Source organism: Hyaena hyaena, unplaced genomic scaffold, assembly GCF_003009895.1.
Source record: "Hyaena hyaena isolate Hyena2069 unplaced genomic scaffold, ASM300989v1 scaffold_263, whole genome shotgun sequence".
Classification (NCBI taxonomy): Eukaryota; Metazoa; Chordata; class Mammalia; order Carnivora; family Hyaenidae; genus Hyaena; species Hyaena hyaena.
This window is the reverse complement of record NW_024080897.1, coordinates 372,777-393,649: the sequence shown is the minus strand read 5'-3', so window position 1 is coordinate 393,649 and position 20,873 is coordinate 372,777. Positions and strand designations below refer to the sequence as shown.

The following is a 20,873-nucleotide window of genomic DNA, read 5'->3' as shown; positions in this document are numbered from 1 at the left end:
CCTCATCAACCACAAACCTCCTACATGGAAAGAAGCCCATGTCAGGTGGCTCGCCCAGCTACTGCACGCTGCTGCTGCTGCCCAGGGAAGGGCAGAAACCAAGATCCAGTAAGTTGGGTGGTTTGGTTTTAATGTTTTGTATTTTCTCCCTGCCTTGAAAGTTCACTGTATTTTGCTGCTGTTATTACCAAGGGTTCACTGAAAATGAAACTGGGGTGTCCCATTGGGGTTTTGCAGCAAATAGATAAAGCAGGTTCAGGCAAGACTGGGCAGTTCACAATCTGAAGTGGATTGAGCAGCAACCATGGTGAATGGGGCATAATTTATTCAGCGGCAGCGGAGGCTGAAAGCCAGTCTGGCCTTGGCCCATTTGTCTTTAGAAAACTAATTACAGTGGAGAATCGGGTTTACTGTTGTTATAGAGGTTTTACTTTTTCCTGCTCAGGCCAAGCAAAGGCTGAGGTAGGCGTGTGTGTGTGTGTGTGTGTGTGTGTGTGTGCGTGTGTGTGTGTGTGGAAGGTGGGAAATATCAGTTTCACCTTAAAGACAGTGGCTGAGGCTCTAGATAATAAAGCAGTTTCTTAAATACAGCCTGGCATCCTTTTGAAATGCAAAACAGTGGATTTAGCCGGATGCAGAATCCTTTGAGGTGACAGCGAGATGCCATGGCAATTGAAAATGAACAACAGACAGTTTCCCCGAATTCCTGCAACCAAGAGATCCTAAATCACACCAAAATGGCCCCAAAGAGGCACAGAAGAGCATTTTTACGACCAGCATTTGACTCTGAAACTGGTATTAACCATCAGGCGGGAATGAGACCAGAAAGCGAGTTGCTTTGTCCATTTTGTTTCAGAATAATAAACGAAAGTGCATATCGTGATATTTTGCAAGTTCTTAAATCTGTAGGTAATAACGTCAATAATTCGTACTTGGCACCAATAGTGAACAGGTAAGTTTCAAAAGTTGCACTGTATTTTTGGAAGAATCATATCCAGTAATGGATTTCTGATTTTTTTTTTTTTTTTTGGGCCCAGTTGAAGAAGATTATGGGAGGCCAGCAGGGAAGTCCTGTAGATACGGTGGGGGTTGAGGATGATAGTATGATTTACCTTCATTCCATTATGCTCAAGGAAGTCATTCCTCTTGGAGGAAAGCCACAAGGCCCCTGCTAACCATCAGATAAGGAGATCAGATGGGCTGGAAAACCTGGAGTGATCAGGAGAATGTGCTGGAAAGGCAGACGCATACCATCTGAGCTGAAACTACTCTAATTTTATCAAATGAGCCAAACTAACACAACCCTGACTTGTCCTACCCGTGATGTTTTCTCCCCTCATTCCCCGTTTAGCCCCGGGAGGCCTTACGCCTTCTGTCTTCCCTGTGCCTTCCCTAAGGTCTCCTTCAGAGAGGTCCTGTTCCAGATTTACCGTCTAACTTTCTTTTCTCATTCAAACTGCCCTGGGCTCAGTTTGTGATGAAGATTGGGAACACTACTTGGGGGACCATTTCCTTTTAAAGAAATGAATTTGAGCTGGTCAATTCCCGGCCTGAATCGATGGCCTGGCAGACAGGGCGCACCATGATGTGGTAGGTGTGCTGTGTGGGTAAATACGTGCCCATCGAGGGAGACTCCTCTTTTCTCCTGGGCCCACAATGCTATGCAGGAGTCAGTACTTTATTAAAAGGTATTGTCCGCATGGGATGGTAGTATGAAAACCAGATTAGATAACGTAACTATCTGATTATTTTGATTAATATAGAAAGTCAGATAGCACACCTGGTGCGCTGTCCTCAGCCCCAGCATGCTTTGTAGTAAGAAATAGCCAGCGTGTCGTCCCTGCATGCTCTAAGAGACATCAGTAAATTCCAGAAGGAAAAAAAAAAAAAAAGAGTGAACAATCTATACCACAAACTATTTCTTAACCCTCTAAATTTTCTGTGCTCACCAGTGGAAAAATTAGCTCCTTATGCATGAGAGCTGATGTTGGGTTGTTGTTATTATCAGCGAAGTAATTATTCGCTCAGCACAAGAAGAAAAAAGCCAATATATTCTATCAGGGAAGAGCTAGTTTTTCAGGCGGACTACACATAGTCTGAACATTGGGATAGAATTTAAATCAGCCACCAAATGAGTTAGTTTAACACAGAGCTGAGATTGAAAACCTTGCCATTGGGAAAGAATACCAAAATGGTTATTCACCATAAATACCAGTCACAGAGGAGAGCGGCTAAACCAGCGGGTCATGCGCAGTGTTCAATGCCCCCTAGACAATTTGGAAAGGGGAAGAGGAGGTGGAATTTCCCAAGAGCTCTCTGGAATGACCGTACAAAGACAAATGAGGATGAGTGTAAGAAAAAAGACCAAAGCTTACACTATGTTGCATTGTCCTCCACACAATCCTCTGGGAAGCAAGAGGAAAACAAATTTAAAGGAAAAAGAAAGAGAGATTATTCTATACATAATAGCACAGCATAGGTACAACGTTTAACTTTGTAGGCTGGCATTCCATCCACCCCCGCCCCAAGCTCCCACAGAATGACCAGAAGAATATTTGAGAAGCCTGTACACACAGTGCGATGTTGAATACTTACTGGAGGTTCCTTTTTCTAAACCATCGCGAACTTCATGAATTAACTTCCACATCTGTTTTTTTTTTTTTTTTTGCTTTTAAATCTACTTTTATAAAACATATTCCTCTAAGATACACGATTTAAAGTATAATTTGTTCTGATGAATCAGCTGGAGTGAATGACAGACACGCCCTGCCCTGTGTGTCCAGGAGCTACACAGCACATTGGGCTTGATTTTCTGCGCTGTACACTAATTGTCTTCCCCAGACGACACTCTGCAATATCTCTGTGTTCTCGGATCTACAAAATTGACCCCTTTTGGTTGCTGCATTTTTATAATCTGTACTCTCAGTGACATTCCAGTGGAAGTTTCTTTTAAAAATATTCATAGTTTCATGTCAAATTATGTCTGAGAATTCATGAAGTATAAATTTAAGGGGGAAAAAAGGAAGAAAACCAATCTCTTGCAAATAATCACCTCTGGCCTACTTAATTGCAAATCAGTAACGAGGTAGGAATAGAGAGCCACCAGCGTGGGGATTGGTAAGAGGAAACACATGGGACCAGGCGATCAATCTGTTAACCAAATTAGTTGATGGCATTTGTATCTTCACCAAATCATGGCTGCTGGCAGGAAGGGTGTGATGGTCTCTGATGAGTTGGCTTTCCATCAGCAGCTGAATTTATACAAATGCACTCATTCTTTATCGGAAAATAAAAATAACTTGAGGCTAGTATGTCTGAAAGCCACTGACTACCTAGACTGATTTTTATGCCCATAAACTTTAGAGGAACAAAGGGAAATGTGTCCTAGTGATAGAAAAGAGTTTACAAGTTCCTTAAAAATCTAGTATAGGTTAAATGATGGAACTGATGGATTTTTCAGAGAGAGTTTTATTTTTAATTATTTTATATAAGTTCTAGCAGCAGTTTTCCCAGGTTGGGGTTAGGAGCTTTATTTCTAAAATAAACCCCCTAATTACCCGTTCACATAAAAAGTTGCTTTATCATAACTGATATAAGAACATTTACCAAAAGATAATTAACACGGGTCCTCATTGTAAGTGGTAGTAAGAAGCAACTGTCCACGAGCTTTACAGTTAAGTTATTTTCACTTTGGCAAAAGCAGTGGGGTGACTGGAATATTCTTCTGATGCTGTCCTTGAAGCATTTCCTTTGCTGAAACACTTAGAGAAATTAAGGGAAGTCTTTCCCAATTATCTTCCTTTTCTGGGACACATGCTTCTTATAAATATTCAGAAAACATCTTTTCAGGAGAAAATTAAAACAGGAGTAGATGACATTGTTTAGAGACTTATTTATAAACAGTCCAAATAGGCTGTAATCTATGGCAGACCCATCAAGAGGGTTCACCAGTGCTTATATCTTGGAGATGGTTTTGTCCAACTGTTGACACAGAAGTTGTCACACAAACGGTCCATCTAAGGGAACTGGTTTACCTATCCACTATTCACAAATACACGGAAACCTCAAAGGGGAGAAAGCCTTGGGGGAGCCAAGGGCTCCAAACAAAAATTCTGATGTTAGCTTTGGGCCTCCTTTGTATTTCTCAAGAATACCCTTGTATATTTCCTTTTGATGTGGAAACGTCCCCTCGCCCTTAGGGACTGGGATGGTAGCTCCAGGTTGGTTAATGGCTGGTTGTGAATTACAAATTGCTAATTCTTAGAATCTGGGAATTTAACTCAATAAAACATTTATAAATCTGCCATTCTCCTTTACAGAGCCTAAAGTCACACCCACGAGGCACTAAATATTATGCGCTGTCAAAGAACTTTTTAGAATAAAACCAATTTATTGACTTAAATTCCTATGCACTGAATTTGGTCCTTATGCACTCTGTCTGGTCCTTGGTTTTTATTCAGGACCATATGATTAATCATTATGATTTTTTTTCAGAAAAAAAATTAAAATACATTTTTTTGGGGGGGGTTGCATGAAATAGAAGAGCCTAAATCAGCTCAGTATCTGCTATTATTCTTTAAGACTTTTATATTTGGGGCATTTTGATGATCATCAATGAATTTCCTTTATCAAAGGCTCAAATTCCAATTTTCTTATCTATCAGATATGAAACATCATGTGAAAGTTTCAAGGCACTGATGCTTTATTTAGGTTGTAATACATTGCCCACATGCTGTTGTCTTGAGAAAAATATTTTTCTTACTCTACTCCCCCCATTTGAGTATGTGTCAAAGGGGAAAACATTAATTAGTAGTCATAGATATCATTATTTGGATCAAATTCAATGCAATTTTAACTAAGTGCCTAATGTTCCCAAATTGTTTCTAAATTTTACTTTATTGTGGTAAGAACACTTAACACGATAGCTACCCTTTTAACAGATTTTTCAGCACACAACACAGGATTGTTATCTATGGCACGATCCCTAGGACTTCTTCATCTTGCCCTGTGCCCCATTCTTAAATGAAAGTTTATGAAAATTCCAAAAGCCCGAATTATTCCAATAGCTACATTCGAGCCAACTGAAACGGAAGAAAAGAAAAAAAAGAGAGAAAGAAAGAGAATTCAAATCTGTACTCACCATTTGTGCTTTGGTTAAAGGGATCCTAACATACAGAAGTTTGTAAAGTGAAAATTCAAAAATAGAATCTAATGACAACGATCATTTCTTTTAATCAATTGGCTTGTTGTTCAGGGGGGGTCTAACTGGTTGTTTAAAAGAAGAAAGGTGAGTAATTTAAAGCTCTTCCTGACACTGTGAATAGAGAATAGAAATGACGAAGGTAAAGTAGCAGATTGAAGCAATCTGGAATATCTCCTTTCTGAAAACTACACTGAAGAGGGGTTTTATTTGCTAACAAACAGTAATAAGTTTATAACGTAATTTAGTGGCTAATGACTTCACTTACCCTTTCACTTTGGCGCTTTGTGGCTAGGCCTTAATGTTGTAAGCACATTTGATTTTTATGGACAGAGATGCTGAGATGTACTTATTGAGAGGCCAAACTCAACCAATTTAATCTCACGAGTTCTACTTTGTAGAAGGATATTAACTAAAATGATAAAGTAATTTATAACAGTGACTAATAAAAGTATTTTCATAACCAGAAACTCTTGAGATCTGAGTGTATATGACATAATCAGATGTGGTTTAAGTATTTTATGACCTTACTGTTTTTATCTGCTAATTTTATACCAAGATAATTGGCAAAACAACATCGACATCACTAACAATTACAGGTATATAAATTGTTTATAGTGCTATAAATTGCATTGAAAATAATAGGGCAGGTTTCTTTGAAATTATGAGCTTTTAATTTTTTACAGCAAAATTTGATTTTTAAAACACATTAAAAATGGTGTTTACTATGTTTATGGTTGTATTCTCCAAGTAACTTGCTTTGTTGGTAGATATCATTCAGTCCTCTGACACACATTTAACTGGATCCAAAAGGGACTATTTCTCAGGATTCCAACTTTTTAAAGACACACAATAAAGAAAAAATGGTAGTGACATTGACTCAGGTCTCTTGGCAAGGTCTTTCAAACAGAAAACTTTGTACACAAGAACACTTAGTAAAATCACACTGTTTTGTAACTGAATAAATAACAGAAGCAGAGGAATAAGAAATGTGCTATTGTAATTATATCTCCGGAAGACATAGTATCTTGGTCTTCAGATTAATATTTTAGAAGAAATATGAAGTTGAAAATTTGGCGACTGCATCGGTGGATTAATAGTGATAAGATGCCTTAAATAATCTAATTCATGACATCAAGGGAAGATCTCATTATTTTTCAATATTCTAATTAAGACCAGGAGCAGATACAAGAATGAGATGACTTTTACCACCAACGTTTTCAGAGTCAAATCATGTCTTCTAAAGAATAACCCTGGTAACGGGAAGTGCCCACCATGGCCATCAATCCCAAGAACTCACCAGCCGGTCCAAGCTCGTGCCTGCAGCGGTTGTTGGTCTCTCCTCGGGATTGTAAGGCCTGAACCTCGTATTAAAATTTTCAGGAGCTGAGCGAGCAGATCTGAGGGCTGGAGCAGGTTTGGGTTGACCGCATCCCTGAAAGACCTGGAAGAACCATTGGAGAGGTCAAGAAAGTTACACAATGAATCTCTTCCTAAGACCATGGTGTAGAAGCATGCAGTGGGTTGGCTTTACCATTGTTCCTGGGACTCTGACCTCCAATCAACTCTAATCTCTAAACTTAAACAACTACAACCATTAATATAATGGAAAGAACTGACTAGACAGATACGGGGTGCCCGACTGCATGCCCTGGCTTTTATTTTCAACACATACAGTCAAACCTCATTATTTACCAATTCTGTACTGTGAATTTACCAACCCGCTAAATTACTGTGTAAGTCCAAAGTTGATACTCGTGCACTTCCGCAGACATGGGCAGAGTGGCCCTACAGACATGTGCCCAGATGAAGCCAAGGCAAGTTACACTCTGCCTTCTTGACTCAGCTTGTACGCTGAAAACAAGTGTCATTTCTGTGGCCTATTTAGTGCCACATTTTCCACAGTTCTGTGCTTTTACTTGGCAATTTCCCTGTTTAAAATGGTCCCCAAGCTTAGTGTCTAGTGTACCTGAGCACAAGGGGCTGTGATGTACCATATGGAGTAAACATGTGTGTGAGATAAACTTTGTTCAGGCAGGAGTTATAGTATAAATATACGATCTTAAATAAGGTTATGTATTGGTTGGTTGACCAAAAGGTGACTAAAAGCCTGTGGGAGCCTAGCCCTGTGTCTCCATCAGTTCAGTATGTGCTCATTCAGTATGTGTAGCAACTTTATGAAACATAAATACCACAAATAATGAACACCGGCTGTATTAAAAACAGGAATTACAATCATTACGTCACAGGATGATTTCAGGATTAAACGAATTGTGTCCGAGACATTTTCACGTACTTGCATTTGGCATTCAGCAAATATCCGTTTGGGATTCCTGTTATGGTGACAAATGTATTTCCTGTACAGCATAGAAGGCCAAATAAAGTGAGTGACTCCCTTTTGAATAATGAAAACGTCTGTTCTTTGAAAACCTTCTCTGGAGCCACGGTGTGGAAATAGGACAAGCCCATGTGGTAAAATCCCTATAATGACAGAACCCTCTAATTTTGTTGTTGACAGCTGTTCATGTCACAATTAGGTTTGCTGTGGGAAATCAAACATTTCACTGTAATGATCTTAGGGACCGAGCAACCAGCTCTTTTCCATAGTGATTTCACTCATAGTGGGGTGAAGATGCGTCTTTGGCTGTTTTTAGACGCTTCGTACTCTCTGCTGGGCATCAGGAGAGGATCCCATTCCTAGAATTACAGAAACTATAGCAACATTTTCAGGAATTCTGATGCAGTTCAGCTTCATGTTTCTTCCATTTTTACACTTATTTGGGTCAACTTTCTGCGACTATCTACGTCAGCTAATTCTCAACCTGCCTGTGTATGTTCAGAATGTATTCCTTTTGGTTTTGTAATTTGATTCCGCGTTGACTCTGACATAAGCACGTTTCATCATGTGCACTATGGGATTCTACTGAAGTACACAGAGAGCGCGCGAGTGCCATTGCCATTCGCAATGACAACTGCCATCTCCAGACACAATTCATTCAGTTGTACCACTACAGCTAATTCCTCTTTTGTTGTATTCAAAAGTTCTCCTTCAGCTCAGCATTTTGCAGAGCGGAAGCACTTTGTCTTGGCATTCTTCGAGACTGGTCTTAACACACTATTGATTCTTCTTCTCTCACACAATTTCTGAAGTTGATGGTGTAAACCGGTGCGATAAAGCTAGTGGGCCCTTTTCTCCCTAGTGCCTCCATCACTTCCCAGCGGCAAGGTCATTGCTGATAGAGGGTATTAACATTTCCAAAGCTCCAGGGTTTTGTTGAGTGTGCTATTTTGGATTGCTCTGAATATGATAGCTGACTTTTAGAAAGTGTAAAGCCTAGGGCAAAACAATGCTAATGGCCTTGTTGGGGTTTCTTGAAGCAGAGTGCTGAAAGAGTTAACAGACCTTCTTAATTTGCCCTTTGGGAAAAAATCTGGCTTCTCTGGTTTAAATTAAATCAAAGCAACAAAAAATGCCCTGAAAGAGAATTAGGGCCCCGGGGGAGATATTTCATCACAGCAGAGAACTTTACCACTTGTTTGATTTTTTTTTTTTTGAGAGTGTTAATTATAATAATAGGACATGAGTAAGTCAATGTAGCCCAGTAGCTTTCTGTTATTTATATTTTTAAGATGGCTTCAGTGAAGAAATTGTTGAGAGTATGACCCAAATGGGAGGAAACACCGACTTGTAATTATAATGGAAGCCACATCTCACCCCGTCCTCGGCTGGGGACTTACAGAAAAATCTGTTGCAATTTGTCAGGATATGAATCTTGAAGATCCTTCAACACAGATTCTATTTTACCCTTAGAAAGAAAGGAACTGCCATAAAGAGACCCTTCAGTGTAGAGGTGCCATTCCCAGGGGTCAAGGGCTGGTTTTCGGAAACCAGAAAGGAACAGTTGCAAAGGAGACCAGAGCACTCATTCACCCTGTCATTGCTCGGGAGTGATTAAAATCTCTTGTCTGATTCTCAATGCAGAGACCATGTCTTAACATATATATCTGTCATATTATTGAGATGAGTTATAAAGTGAAAATCAGTGATTCCATTTCTAATCCATGCAACCTGTTAGTGAGACAACATGTTTCTCAAACATGGGGTTCATGGGGTAGTTGACAAAAGGAAGTCTTTTGCAGGACATTTGGACCGTCTCAGACAATTTTCGGAGCTTGCGATGGGAGCGATAGAGTTAGACAAAGTTCTGGGCTCACAAGGCTCAAGGCTATGTTATTATAAAGGACCAATAAGCTGTTTTTCCTGTGGCCTGAGTACCCCAGTATATTATATTTTGAATAAGGGAAGAAAGAGATGGGGAATAATGTGAGTCAGTAAAGTGAAAGGTTCCATGAGGTTAGGTCACATGAAAATTGGATTCTGAGGAGTGGGCAGGGTTGGCGGTATAGATTTGGATCATTAGCCTAAGGCGATATTTAAAGTCTTGTTGCACTCACCAAGGGCAAGCATGTTGATAGGTGGCATGTGGGGCTGAGGACAGCCCAGTGCCCTGCCAACATCCAGGGTCCTCCCTTAACTTCAGTTTCCTCCTCTGTCAGGTGGGAACAACACCATTATTTACCACACAGATAGGCCATGATGATAAAACCCAATACATAAGACAGGAAAATAGAAGCCAGTGTTGGGAAAAGTAAGTGCTTGACAATTAATTAGCTAATTATGTTATTCTACAATCTGTTTCTTTCTAGAAGTTTTGTTTTGTGAGTAAGTGGACTTGAGGGGGAAAAACTATCTGGGCTGATGTTTCTTAAATGTTTTCCACAAAATATTACTTCCAAGGGTTGTTAACAGTTGTTACATATGCAGTAAATTTCTTGGGTCAAAGTTAAGTTAGGTGCTTAGGGCAGTAGGACTTTGTCATGTGAATGCGTGTTCTGACTCATCAAACGGGAGGAGGTCATTTGCAGCCTTGCCCACATCATTTGGCCTCTGGCTCCCCAGGAAGCACGGGGGGATTCTCACAAGATGGGGGTTCCAAGGAACACACTCTGGGGTACACAGTGAAGGGTGTTCTAACCAACCCATAGAAGTGATTCAGGTGTTACACTGAGATTAGATGCATTTACTTACAGGTGTTTGTGAATCCATGCTACTTCCACTACTTGTCTTCTTTTTTTTTTTTTTTAGATGAAGCAATTTTTAAAAGTTGAGTTGTATTTTTAAAGTTGAATATATACTTACATTATATTCCTTTCAGGTGTATGACATAGTGAATCACTATTTTTATATATTATAAATGTTCACCTCACTACTTCTAGTTGCCGTCTATCACCACAGAAAGTTATTACAATAATACTGTCTATATTCCCTATGCTGTACTTTACATCCCTGTGGCTTATTTATTTTATCACTGGTAGTCTGTACCTCTTAATCCTCTTCACCTATGACACCCTCCTCCCTTCTAGCAACTGTGTTTCTTCTTTCTATTAGCCTCTGTTTTGTCTTGTCTTCTTTAGTTCTTTAGATTGCACATATAAGGGAAATCCTATGGTTGTATTTGTCTTTCTCTGTTTGACTTATTTCACTTAGCACAATCCTCTAGGGCCATCCCTGTTGTGGCAAATGCAAGATCTCATTCTTTTTTATGGCTAGGTAATATTCCATTATATATATGTGATATATAATTATATATATGTGTGTGTATGTATATATACATACATATATACACTATATATATACACACACACATATACATGTATGTATGTGTATATATATATATATATATATATATATATATATATATATATAACTTCTTTGTCCACTCATCTATTGATCAATAGTTAGGTTGCTTCCACAGCTCAGCTATTGTGCTACGATAAACATAGGGGTACATATATTTTTTCAAACTGGCGTCTTTATGTTCTTTGGATAAATATCCAGAAGTGAAATTCTTGGACTGCATGGTAGTTCTACTTTTACGTTTTTAAGAAACTATTGTATTTTCTAGAGAGGCTGCACCAATTTACATTCCCTCCAATAATGAATGTGCCCTTCAAAAATTTTTTTTACAGTTTATTTATTTATTTTGAGAGAAAATGAGAGCATGGCGGCATGGGGGAGGTGCAGAGAGAGAGGGGGAGAGAGAGAATTCCAAGCAGGCTCTGAGTTAACAGCACAGAGTTTGAGCTCACAAACCGTGAGATCACGACCTGAGCCGAAATCAAGAGTCGGATGCTTAACTGACACTCAGGCGCCCCTCTCCACTACCTTTTAATTCAAGAGAAGAAATACCATTTTTAAGTCACTAATGGTCTTTTCTTTACAACACAACAGAAGTTTCTAGAGAGCACAGTTGCAGGTAAGCCACCTCATTGTGGAACAAATCATAAGCTTTATTCCTTGAAGAAATAGAATCGGTATTATCTTCTGCCTGTCTTCCTCCAAGAGATGTTGTAATAGATAACTAGATACAGTGGTTTCCTCCCTTATCCATGGGGGATATGTTCCAAGACCCCCAGTGAATGCCTGAAACCAAAAATAGAATCAAATCTTATATATACTATGCTTTTCCTATACATATGTACTTATGATAAAGCTTAATTTATAAATTATGCACAGGAAGAGATAAACAACAATAGCACACAATAAAATTGAACAACTATAATAAAATGCATCATAAAAGTTATGTGAATGTGGTCCCCCAACCCCTCAAACATCTTACTGTTCCTGCACTCACTCTTCTTCCTGCGATGAGGTGAGAAGATAAAATGCCTACATGAGATGAAGTGAGGTGAGTGACTTAGACGCTGTGACATGGTGTAGACTAATGGTGGCCTCCTGACGGAGGAAGGTACGTCAGAATGGAGATCATCTGCTTTGGGATCACGTGAGTGCGGGTAACTGAAACCACGGATGGGGAGACCACTGTGATTTGGAAAAGTAGTCGGCAGTCCAGTGTAGACAGCTGTCACAAGTGTACAAAGGAGTTTTCCTTCCTGCCTGGGGGGCTCACAAAACCTGTGGATTTGGGGAACATATCCGCCTTATGAATTCTCTCTCTTAAGTGGATTACTAAAATAATGTCTCAGGAGTATGCTGGCATTCTGAGATTAAGGAAGCTGATGTTAAAGCCAGAAAGTTCTGAAAGAAGAGATATTTTATTGTTTCTGAGAGGTGAGAAAGACAGGAAGGTGTGTTGATAATAGGTTGGAGTGCTGTGTCTTCGGTTTTAGAATTAAGCTGTTTCCCCTTAAGGACATCTCAGTATCTTAACGTATTTCCCTTGAAATAAAACAACACGGTATGCACTCTTTCAGAAGCACCTGTGACTTTATACCTATATCTCTTTGTCTTCTGCAGGTTGTTAATACATTCACAGAAGTCATTACTGGTGACCTGATAAGCAGCGGCTGCCGATCAATCCTGTCTCGCCTCCTATGTTTTATTAAAAAATCCTATCTTCTCAGTTTCTGCTCAGTGGGTTCTTAGCGTGGTGGGATGTTGCTATTCCCATATATCGTTTTGAAATTTGTAAACAGAACTCTAATCTTCTACATTCATATGGGTGGCAGTTAATGCTACCTAGATCTATTTGGACTTGGTATTTTGAGAGTAAGTAATGTTTTATTTACTTACTAGATTCTAATTTATAGTACAGTGTTAATGAGTGAACTGTTTGTTAGATGACCACTTGGGGAATTCAAATCTATCCCATTCGTTCCCAAGGAAAGAGAAGCTATCATGTCTGCATTGGCTCTACGTATGTTTTGTCCAAGCGTGGCCGTTGTTTTCATGAGAGACAGCTGTGTCGTAAGAGAAAGGTCATGAAAGAGAGTCCAGACTTTCTCCTTAAACCTGTGTGACCTTGGGGTAACGTATTCTCCCCAATTATAATGGCTGCTGGGAAGACAGAATGGTATGATGCTTTGAAAAGACACTAAAAACATGAGGCATAGAAATGTATTATTTTAACTGAAGTAATTTATAACTAAATAGCAGAATAATGAATAACAAATCAAATCTATGGGTTATGCAGAGTGATGCATGAGTAATTTTTAATGAAGAATTGGATCTTAAATATTTGGTTCATTGCAGAATCCCAGAATGTGTAAGAGTTCCTAGCATACAGTATGTGCTTTTGTTTTGTTTTGGTTTACTTATTTTGAGAGAGAGAGAGAGCGCGTTTGAGCGGGGGAGGGGCAGAAGGAGAGGGAGAGAGAATCCCAAGCAGGCCTCACACTGTTGTAAGCAAAGAACCCAATGTGGGGCTCAGACCCACGAACTGTGAGATCATGACTTGAGCTGAAACCAAGAGTCGGACACTTAACTGACTGAGCCACCCAGGTGCTCCACAGTGTCTGCTTTTCTTTAAAAAAAAAAAATTGGAAACAAAAGTTTATGGATAACTGAAATTTTTAGTTATAATTTTGCCCTTTTGCAAACATTTATGGAAGGCGATTAGCAGATAGATTTCTGTAAGGCAAGATTGGAAAGGAAAGAGAGCTTACACTTGCTGAGTGTCCACAATGGTCCAGACACTGTGTTATGTATTTTATATACTTTATCTCCAAGAATCATTATCTCTCCAAAATCAGTTTAACATATCTTCCTTTGGACCTCAGGAAAAACAATGAATCATGGATCTGTGTAAAAAACTCATTTGAAATTTCCCTTATTCCGTTTACTGTGCCAACTTAAAGCAAAACCAAATCAACTTTGTTTAAACTGATAAATAAAACAAACAAACAAACAAACAAACAAAGACCCCTGTTTCTTGATCACTTGATAACAGCTACCTACTGTGCTTGGAAAGCCAATTAGAGTGCGGAGGACCCTGTGTTTAAAATAGTCAGGCTTGGCTCTCTGATTGCTAGTGGGCGAGCTAAGAGACACAGCTTCTGGAGAAAGCTGGGCTCACGTCTCAAGCAATGGCTGTGGCTTGTAGCAAAGCGGAAGACAAGTCAGGCTGTTTGCAAAGCATCCCTTCTGATTTCCCACTCTGTGAAAATGGTGAGCAGCACCACCTGCCCATTGGTGCAGTTGAACGGTCTGCTTGTCACTGATTGTCTAGAGTCAGCACAGAGTTGGGGTCCTTTTTCACAAAAGTGTAATACGGAGATAGAAATGGGCGTGCAGTAGATGTCCACATAGCATTAGTAAATAGATGTGAATAAGTTAAAATATTTTTTAAACCCCATTTTATTAAGAGTTGTAGCAAGAAAAGCCATATCATCACCACCACACAAGATTAAACTGACACCCTAGAGCCTCATTTCACAATTTTTTGTTTCTGGTTTCTAAAAGCCTTCTGCTAATATCCCATGCAGTGTTTTCCTGAATAGAAGCTGAAAACCTTTTAATAATGACTTCTTTCTTTAGATATATAAAATACTATACTCATTACACAAACATTTTAAATATCAAGGCTTTTTCTTTTTCTTTCTTTTTATTAGTGTGCCAGTTTTCTTTATGGACTGATTTTTTAAGAAAACAGGTTTTCATTCTAATGCCTCAGAACAACCTGTTCTTTTCTTGAGTTCTTTCCTCCGCCCTCCTTCCCTTGCTCCCTTCCCTCTCTCTTCCTCTCTTTTTCTTTGCTCCCTGACTCATGCTTTCTTTCCCCTAAAGACTTATTACAGTGATCTGGCAAAGTTGTCTGGCAAACTCCACAGGGTCCCTGGATAGGCTCAGGGCTCCGTGAAGAGAATTTCGGGTTATACTGAATCAAGTCAAGTCATCAGTTTCAGCTTTGGCTGCTTTTCACTGGCTTCAATTTTCAAACGCCAGCTACCATGTCAGTTTTAAGTTTTTAAAAATTTCCTCCCAACGCTTACGCAGCTTGGTTCCAGAATATGTCAGATGTTTTGCATACGTCGTAAAATTGTTTCTTCAATAAAAGCAAATTCGTTCCATTTGCTTGAGAAGATGATTTTTTTTCCCTTGAAGGGTTTGTCTTCCTTGAACAGCAGAACACCTTAATATTTTCTCCCAAATGGTGAGTAGGGAAGAATTACAAAGAACTGAACAAAGTGTATTTTGAATGTGGAGACAAAGAGAACTTAACCTTCTTGGCCTGGCTAAATGATTCTTTTATATGCCCTTTGTTTATGAGATTTAAGATCATTTTGCTGACTTTACATAGATGTGTAGATTTCATCTGCCTGGCTCTATATCGTCCATTCAACCCACCGCTCAAACAATATTCATTGAGTGTCACTGTGGCCAGACAGGGGTGCCGCCTGGACATGTCCCTGCTCTCATGAAAGTTTTGACAAGAAACTAGACAATTACATCACGATATATGCGATAGGGGCACCCATGAGGTGCAACTAACCAGACTGGAGAGTCAGAGAAGGATTTCTAGAATAGCAGTGCTGTGTCTCACTGGCTCTTACAGGCTCGTGAGGCCACTTGTTAAATTTTCAGGAATTCTGCACACCAGTCAGTAGACAGAGATTATTAAAAGCTAAACTGTATACACTTAAAGAAAGTTATGTACATTATATGGAAAACAAAGGCAATATATTCTCAAACCTCTTTACTTACTATTTCCTTACTATTGTCTAGGCCTTTGAGGTTGAGACACCACGGTGTCTTGTGGTGAGCTACTCCGCGTTCAGTGACAGCTGGTAGCACGAAATCACCCTGGTGGGAATATTTACACCACAGAAATCGGCAAACACTACATGGTTCGTAACTGCATTTACACGGCGACTGCATGGTTACTGCAATGAGAGCTGGATGTGAAAGCATTTGCCAGTATGCCACCGAATCTTGCCCAGGAAGTAAAGAAATAGTTGGAATGTGCCAGAAATACTGGCAGAATGGTGCATGTTTGGTGTTCAGGGTGGAGTGGACAGGATGCCTTGAGATGAGGAAACAGCTTGTGCAAAAGCATGGAGGTGACAGAGGATGGTTCTTCTGAGCCACAGAGCCAAGGCCGTCTTGTGTGCCTGGCATCTACAGAGCTTCTCTTACCTCCTACGTTAAAACGTCTAGTGGGACTCAGGCTCTGTTGGTCTTATTCACCACCACCTCCACAGCATCCAGGATGGCGCTCAGAAGATAATCAATGCCCAAGAAACATTTGCTTTAATAATCCCGCGTGGAGGGGGTGGTGAGCAGTGGGCTGGAGAGTCAGGCTAAGGACAACATTGTGCCTGAGAACCATGGGAAGCTGGTGAGCAGGGGAGTGATGTGAACATATTTGCATTTTTAGCAACCCTTCCGGTGACTGTGGAGAATGGATTGGAGTGTGGCAAAACCAAAGGCAGGGAATAAATTAGGAGGCTATAATCCATGTGATGATAAAATTCAGGGAGTCGCTGTGGATGGATTCAAAAGAGACTGAGAATGACGGATCAGTGGACATCAGTCATAGACTGTGATGGTGAGGGAGAAGGAGAAGTTGAGGAGTCAGCTGGTTTTCTGTCTAGGTCGAGGTGTGGCAGAGGGCACTCTCTCCGGGGAGGGAGACTGTGGGAGGACCCGAGTATGGTTTTGGACAAGGTGATTGAGGGTGGCAGGTGGAGGTGTGTGGCTGACTGTCAGGTAAACAAGCCCAGAGTAGTCTGGAAAGGGAGATATTCGAGATGGAAAGCTTTTCCATCCCTGTAGCAAAGTCAGAACACTGTGTCCGAGGACATCCCACTTTTCTGCACAAGAGCTCTTCTTCTCACCCACCCCCATGCACACCAAGTTTTAAAGACATTTTGTCTAGCTAACAGGATCTGTGGATTAATAACAAAATGATGGATTTTCACTTTGTAAGATATCTAAGCTACTTGGCTGGTGTTTGAAGATCTATTCTGGATAATGAGATGAAACGAAAGAGACATGGAAAACATGTTAGAAGAAAAAGGCTTACAGGAAGCCATATGATTCAAAACTTTCTGGCAGAAGAAGTTACTGTAAACACACAGAGGTAGCTCCTGCCTATGTTTCAATGGAGGTTGGCTGGGACACAGACTCCGAAGCCAGCAGGGTCGCCTGTCACTAAGAGTTGGGGATGACCATGTGTGGGTAAGGCTGGGCAGCGCCTACCGAATTGCTCCAACATGGCCATCCATGGCCCCTGGGAAGCACGATTCTAAGGAAGGAGCTCTCTTCTTTAAAGTAGGGGGGTGTTGGAAGAAGACTGTCTGTCAGGCGAGTGGGAAGGTGTCTTCCTCTGTTTTTAAGAACATGCTGAATGTTAAAAAACTGAATTTGAGTTTCAATCATCTATTCTTGAGTAGGCTTCATTAAACGTAATCTTCTCATCTTTTGCCCTGAAGTTAAAGTGAAGGAAAACTCTTAAGATAAATCTCCAAAGGTTAGAGATAATCAGGAGTTTCCCTTTATCATCAAAAGGAGGGAAAGTTTTTTTTTTTTTTTTTTTTTTTTTTAAATCCCTTTTACATGGAAGGAAAGTTAAAACTAGTTTGCTTGGGATGCATTTCTTTTAATGCATTGCAGGCATTTTTCTCAAACTTTCATTTTACTTTATAAGAAAAGATGTCTTTTTTTTTTTCTTCCTTTCTTTTCTTTGTATGTAGCATCTGAAAACTCTAGCTCTATTATCCAGTGATGTCACAAACAGGAATAGAACAGATTCTGGTTTTCTGTATAGAAAGGGAGAAATCAAAGAATAATAGATGTTTCAAGGAGGTCATTGCTTCTTGGTGAAATATTATAAGTAAGAGCCGACGGGCAGAATATAAACTTTGAAATGTTGAAAAACCAGAGAAACTATTCTGAGTATTCTGAATCGAGACATCATTGAGCAATCCCTCTTTTCTTTTAAAAACAAAACTGAACAGGGCACTTGGGTGGCCCAGTCAGTTAAGCCTCTGACTTTGGCTCAGGTCATGATCTTGCAGTTTGTGGGTTCGAGCCCCGTGTCGGGCTCTGTGCTGACAGCCCAGAGCATGGAGCCTGGTTCAGATTCTGTGTCTTCTTCTCTCTCTGCCCTTCCCCTGCTTGTGCTCTGTCTGTCTCCCTCTCAAAAATAAACATTAAAAAAAAAACTGAGGGAGAAATAGAAATAGAACTTTATAAATAGTATAGCCATTTGCTTTATTTCTCAGAAATCAGGCAGAAGGAGTTGAGCTACTTGTCAATGCAGCAGGCCAATTATTCCTGTAATGTAAGAATAATGTGCTATTAGGCAGAGGCCAGCGGGGTTCATCTAAAACCTTTTGCTGTACCGGCCCTGAATGCCACCACCACGTAGGGAGGATGTTGCTGACAGCCTCTTTCCACTCCACTATCCCCCTGAGCCCCCTTCCTCCTGAAGGCTTTGTGTTCATCAGACATTTCTTCAGTGCCATGCCATGCCATGTGACAGGCCATGCAGAAATATGTGTCCCTTTCAAGGTGATTCACTGCCATTGAAAATAACACTGAGCACCAGAGACTTTCAGCACAGGTGTAATATATATATATATCAATCACACCCCGCATTCCGAATCTGAGATGCTAAAGAGAAGCTCACAGATCAGATCATCATGGAGGAGGCAAAACCACAGAGCCAATCAATGCTGTTTATCACACCATAGACGTTTTCAATAACAGCAATTAAAACACTGAACTTGTCTGAGTGGTTTTGATTTGATATCTCCCACGCTAATCTTTTTACATGGATGATATCATTTTACTTTCAAAGGTCTATGAGTAGGTACTACTAGCATCCTCATTTTTTTTTTTTTTTTATTTCTAGGAGAGAGAGAGAGACAGCGTGAGCAGGGGAGGGTCAGAGAGAGAGGGAGACACAGACTGAAATAGGCTCCAGGATCTGAGCTGGCAGTCAGCACAGAGCCCGATGCAGGGCTTGAATCCATGAACCGCGAGATCATGACCTAAGCGAAAGTCGGACGCTTAACTGACTAAGCCACCCAGGCGCCCCTAGCATCCTCATTTTTAAATTAAAAATAATTTTTTTAATGTTTCTTTATTTTTGAGAGATAGAGACAGAGTGCAAGCAGGGGAGGGGCAGAGAGAGAGAGGGAGACACAGAATCTGAGGCAGGCTCCAGGCCCTGACTGTCAGCATAGAGCCCGATGTGGGGCTTGAACTCACGAACAGTGAGATCATGAACTGAGCTGAAGTTGGACACTCAACCAACTGAGCCACCCGGGCACCCCTAGCATCTTCATTTTTAATGTGAGTTAATTGTGTTTAGACAGATAAATATTTTGCCCCAAACTGCACAACCAGTGAAAACCAGATCCTAGGTCTGTCTGATGTCAAAATCTGATCATGTAACCTTTATGCTATTTTATTTTATTTATTTATATTTTTTACTGTTTATTTATTTTTGAGAGAGACAGAGAGAGACACAGAATCTGAAGCAGGCTCCAGGCTCTGAGCTGTCAGCACAGAGCCCGATGCGGGGTTCGAACTCACCAACTGTGAGATCATGACCTGAGCTGAAGTCAGACGCTTAACTGACTGAGCCACCCAAGTATCCCTTAACCTTTACCCTATTTGAAAGAATACTAGACTGACTTCAAATACATTTTAAGTTTTTTTCTATTCTTTAATGTTGAAGTCTCTCTGGTATTATACTTTCATGTTCCAAATTCAGCTCAGCAAAATACACTGTGTTTTCCATGTGTACAATGATGCAATAGAATGGCTGTCTACAGAATGTAAGAACAAGTAAGACGTAGCTCCTGTCCTCAAATAATTTTTAATCTTGGGAAGGAGAAGGTAAGTGTGCAAATAACCACAACACGAGAAAGAAGATGCTTACTGTCTACAGAATGTAAGAACAAGTAAGATGTAGCTCCTGTCCTCAAATAATTTTTAATCTTGGGAAGGAGAGGGTAAGTGTGCAAATAACCACAACACGAGAAAGAAGATGCTTACTGCCTTATGAAGGCACACAGAATCTAGGAGCTCAAAGTAAAGGTAAACACCACTGGAATAAAAATATACTTATTTGAGCTAAATTCTAAACACTGTCCTCGTATCTGAAAAAACATTAGTTTCCACATGTGATATCATTTGCCTCTGAATGTTTCGAAAGACAAAAGATCCAAAGAAAAATATTTGGGTGCTCAAAAAGGAAACCTAACCAGTAGTGAAGAGATAAAAAGATAATGTTCACAACACTATCAGCTGAGCAGAACCAGAAAAGCACATTTCAAAGAACCCTTCATTTCACAGATGAGGAAACTAAAACCCACTACCTAGATGCAGATATTATTACATTCTCTTTTCTATCCTCTTAGTTTTTTTTTTCTTTTCTTTTTCTTTTTTTAAATCTTCATTTGTGCTGGAGATTCAGAAAGAATCGTCTGGAGAAAATTAAGTACCTGAAGGCCACACTGTTCTTCCGTAATGGGTTCTACCCTCTTCTGTAATAAGCATTAATTGAATGGATGGTTTCAATTGGAATTTAATGTCTCCCTTCTTAAATTAGATTATATCTGACAAACCAATCTTTTCCTGGATTAGGTTTGAAATTATTCCTAATACAGTTAAATTATATCGAGTGAGATCAGTTTCATCTTCCCTGATAGGATTGGAAGGAGACTATCAACACATCTGCAGTTCACAGGCAGGGACGCAGCAAGTTTTGTTCTCCCTTCCCTTGGGGAATTTCCACAGACCTGCAAAGTTCTTTGATTTGGGTAGGTAACAGAGGTGGTGGAATAATGAGGGCACTTTCCTGTGTGTGATGAAGATTGTTAAGTCGGTGAATGTGATAAGGTTGTTTGGTTGGGACTT

At 40.1% G+C, this 20,873-nt stretch overlaps 1 protein-coding gene across 1 annotated transcript in view; it reads right to left on the bottom strand.

Moving 5' to 3' along the window:
• Nucleotides 1–20,873, bottom strand: part of GPC6 (glypican 6) — a gene marked incomplete at its 5' end in the record, with an annotated part of 354,513 nt that overhangs the window by 82,261 nt on the left and 251,379 nt on the right. Inside the window, one exon of the mRNA XM_039245705.1 lies at nt 6,501–6,644. Within this exon, the coding sequence (XP_039101636.1) occupies nt 6,501–6,644 (144 nt within the window). The remainder of the gene's footprint in view (nt 1–6,500; nt 6,645–20,873) is intronic.